Below are 4,757 nucleotides of genomic sequence, written 5' to 3' on the forward strand. Positions count from 1 at the left end.
ACACACACACACACACACACACACACACACACACACACACACACACACACACACACACACACACACACACACACACACTCACTCACACACACACACACACACACACACACAAAACAATTATACAATTTATTATAAAAAATTAAAATATATATTAATTTTGACCTGTTTTTGTTATTTTTAGTAAATTTTAAATAAAAAAGTTTAGCCTATATATTTTTTATGAATTTTATTTCATGTTTTTAATAAGAAGATATACGTTCCATTTTAATTTTCCTTCAAGTTTTTTATTTCGTTGCATGTTTTTGTCATTTTTAGTTTTTTTTTTTTAAAGGGGTCATATGATGCGATTTCTATTTTTCCTTTTCTGTAGTGTGTTATGTAGCTATTTGTGCATGTATAAGATCTGCAGAGTTACAAAGCTCAAAGTCTCCCACAAAAGGATTTATTCTATTTAAAAGAGAAGGCTGATACAGACCGGGCAAAAATGCCTCATTCTAACACGCCCCCACATATCTACGTCACTATGTGGAAATATTAGCATAATTTCTAAAAAAAAAAATGGGTCAATTTGACTTTGCTATGACAATCTGGTGCTTATTCTGAATCAGCTACTGTAAGTATGTTTTCTTAATAGTTTAATTATTTGCTATTGACTGTTCAAACATGGAGTTTTGCGCCGTGTAGAGTATCGCGTTGTGTGTGTGTGTGTGTGCGTAAAAGAGAGACAGTGTCACTCACAGTGGAGTCAGCTTTCTTAAGGCTTGTGTACTGCAAATACATACGAGCATCATCACTGTGTCTGTCACACGACTCTGTTGCCCTTTCGGGCTTGAACTGATGGTAAAACTAATGACATTATTTACTGTCTTTACATTTATGTTGAAAGATGAAGCTGTGATTATGGTAAGGGGTGTTACATTTCCGACGCATGCTTGTAGTGTTCAGCCAATCACAATGCACTGGGTCAGCTGGCCAATCAGAGCAGACTGCGCTTGTCAAAGGAGGGGCTTTGTAGAAAACGACATGTTTGAGAGAGGCGGGGCATAGAGGACCTACAATAATGTACAGTATTTGAAAAATAATGTGTTTTTTGAACATTAAAGCAAGTCAACATATTCTGTTACACCAAATACACAAAATAATGATCTTTAAAATAGCATCATATGACCCCTTTAATAATATATAGTGTATATAGTGTTTATTAACTGTACAGTTTTAGTTATTTTAGTACATCATGTTAAACTATATTAAAATGAGAAATGTTGAACTAGCTGAAATTAAAAGTATATTTTATTTTATTTCCATTAATATTCAAGTTACGAAAATTTTTTGTTTTTAATTGTTAATATTAACCAAATAAGTATATTACAATAACCCTATCAATATGGATGGATGGATGGATAGATAGATATAGAGGATGGATGGATGGATAGATAGATGGATAGATATAGAGGATGGATGGATGATGGATAGATAGATGGATAGATATAGAGGATGGATGGATAGAAAGATGGATGGATGGATAGATGGATAGATGGATAGATATAGAAGATGGATGGATGGATGGATAGATGGATAGATATAGAGGATGGATGGATGATAGAAAGATGGATAGATATAGAGGAAGAATGGATGGATGGATAGATATAGAGGATGAATGGATGGATGGATAGATAGATGGATAGATATAGAGGATGAATGGATGGATGGATAGATAGATGGATGTATAGATATAGAGGATGGATGGATGGATGGACAGATTCCGCTCTCTCTCTGTCTCACCGTCTTCTTCGGTCTGGACGTGGATCTCGGGGCTCTCTTTGACTCCCTCGCGGTTGCGCAGCAGCATCCTGACGCTGAGGTTGGTGAAGGGCGAGAGGTTGTGGATGGTGTGCTGGCTGCCGTGTGCCGCCTCCTCCCTGCTCTCCTCCTTGCCTCCTCCTCTGGCGCGGTACTGCACCATCAGGCTGTAGTTGTGGCAGCGTGTCACGTTGTAGCCCAGCGGCTCCCAGCGAAGCGTCACCTGACGAGCCTTGATGTCCACCACCTTCAGCTGCTGCGGGTCATGCATGGGCTCTGAGAGCGAGAGAGAGAGACAACAACACCCAGTGTTGGGGGAAGTTACTGTTAAAAGTAATGCATTACAATATTGCGTTACTCCCTAAAAAATAACTAATTATGTAACTTAGTTACTTTTTATGGAAAGTAATGCATTACGTTACTTTTGAGTTACTTTTTATTTCAACAAGTAAGTAATAAGTTCAACACAATTCAGCAATAACAAAATTGAAACACGCATGTCTTATTAGTATGGTTGAATTGGATCATCGAAGGCCAGTAGCAAAGATATCGGTTAATAAAATGGGATTAAATGCATAATATTTGTCTTATTTAACACATTTAATTATTGCAGGTTTGTCTAATATTCTGAGTTTGCATTTGACCGTTTTTATTGATTGTGAGGAGCACTGAATGTGTTTGTGTGCAGTGAGATGAGTAAACACATGTTGGTATTTAGTCTAGAACTACAGTAAGATCATGTTCACACACAACGCTCTGCACTTACTCCTGATTTCTGTCACCATGGCAACACCAGAGCTGTCACTCAACACATGGAAACAAAGTAACTAGCGTCACTTATTTGAAAAAGTAACTCAGATATTTCCTTCTAAATTAAAAAGCAATGCGTTCCTTTACTAGTTACTTGAACAAAGTAATCTGATTATGTAACTTGTGTTAGTTGTGATGTGTTATCCCCAACCCTGACAACACCATAATGATGCAATGAAAAACACCAAGCATTCACGCCAGCAGAATGCCAAAAACACACGATAGTTTGTAAGAAACATTCTCAATACAGCAGCCCACACCGACACACAACACAAGACCTTCCCAACAACATCTGAAACCACATCAGATCTGCCCTAAACACGTCATGTATATTCATGTTATATTTACATAAACCAAAACTAAACATTTTCATCATTTACTCAACCTCGTGTCATTCCAAACTGATACATTATTTGATTTATTACATTATTTGACTGTGAACACAAGAAGATGCAACAATACAGCAGTTCATAGCAACCACAATCCTGAAGATCCAAAAAAGGACAAAATTTCATTTATATTACATTTATATTACTGCATTTATGAGTTTATATCTCACAATTTTAGAATTTTTCTTACAATTAATTAATTAGTTGGGCTAACCAAGACTTGTCATAGCACTTGCATTTTATAGCTCTTTTGTTGATTTTGATTGCTTCTATTGTCCTCATTTTGGATAAAAGCATCTGCTAAATGACTTTATTTATTTTTTTGCAATTCAGAGTTTATATCTCACAATTTTAGAATCTTTCTTACAATTCTGAACTTATATCTCACAACTGGAAAATTGTTCTCACATTTCTGAGTTTTTATCTAATTTTATCTCGTTTACTCCATGGCGCAAACAAAAAGCAGAATTGCAAAATGTAAAAAACGTAGAAAAAAAGGCAGAATTGTGAGAAAAAATAAATAAATCAGAATTCTGTGTTGATATCTCATCACAGTTACCTTTTATATTGTCAAATAATGATTGTTAGAAGAGCACATGTAGTTAAGCATCTTTATTGTGTCACTGTTGTAAGAGCCGTGTGAAGATTCAATGTGTTCGTGCACAAAGTCAGTCACAGAGGTTTGGAGTGACATGAGGCGAGTAAATGAAGACTGAGTGAACCGTCCTTTTAAACAGACGCACACAAGCTGATTTCTGATTGTGTGGCTCATGGACTGGAAACAGAGCCCTGATCCCGTTTCTGTGGGTCTGGAAACACCAGAGAGACTCCTATGAGCCACTCCAGGATCAAAGAAGCAATCAGAGCAGATGAAAGACTGCATCTAATACAGCAGAACCAAGACGAGCATCAGACATCTGATCAACATCTGTTCAATGCATATCAAACACACAGAATCAAACAACTGCTTCTGTTCCTCTTTTGTAAGTTGCATTGGATGACAGAGCCTGCTGAATGCATACAGTAAATGTACAGTACATATAGAATCTGCAAAATAACTAACAAAATAAAAAGCATCTTAAAAATGGATTGGTTTTGTTAGTCCAGAATACTGTATTTTCCAAAACACAAGTCACGTTTTTTTATCAACTGGAACATGATATAGGCCTATATTTTATACTAATATTTTTCAAACTGTGTTGATGATCCAATCATGAAGAAGCAAGAGAACGGAAGCTTCTGGAAACAGGATGATGGAGGTAAACTCCATCATTTTATCTTCTGGAAAACATGCATATCTTCAGTCGCTTCTGAAGGGCAGCAGTGAACGAAATCAGAAGATCTTTCTCCGTCTGTCTCTGTCTCTCTCTGGATGGAGTTCAAGGCCTCAACACACATTAATAGGATCAATTTCCATTCTTGCTTAAATCTGAAGTCCATTTCTCTGGAACTTAACATGTTCCCACCTATTAGATCCAGACAGCGCTCATATTCCCTTTTCCACTCTGGAGACACACACACACACACACAGTCACACACACACATACACACACACACACATACACACACTCACACTCACACACACACACACACATACACACACACACACTCACACACACACACACACACACACACACATACACATACACACACTCACACTCACACACACACATACACACACTCACACTCACACATACACACACACACACACACACACACACACACACACACACACACACACACACACACACACACACA

General features: G+C 37.3%; 1 protein-coding gene across 1 annotated transcript in view; it reads right to left on the bottom strand.

The window, feature by feature from the left end:
* The window catches only part of LOC107570365 (receptor-type tyrosine-protein phosphatase mu-like), a 137,725-nt gene that overhangs the window by 115,338 nt on the left and 17,630 nt on the right, over positions 1-4,757 (bottom strand). The window contains exon 2 of the mRNA XM_016256596.1: positions 1,783-2,076. Within this exon, the coding sequence (XP_016112082.1) occupies positions 1,783-2,076 (294 nt within the window). The remainder of the gene's footprint in view (positions 1-1,782; positions 2,077-4,757) is intronic.

This window comes from Sinocyclocheilus grahami, unplaced genomic scaffold (assembly GCF_001515645.1).
Source record: "Sinocyclocheilus grahami isolate Dianchi unplaced genomic scaffold, SAMN03320097.WGS_v1.1 scaffold1448.1, whole genome shotgun sequence".
NCBI lineage: Eukaryota > Metazoa > Chordata > Actinopteri > Cypriniformes > Cyprinidae > Sinocyclocheilus > Sinocyclocheilus grahami.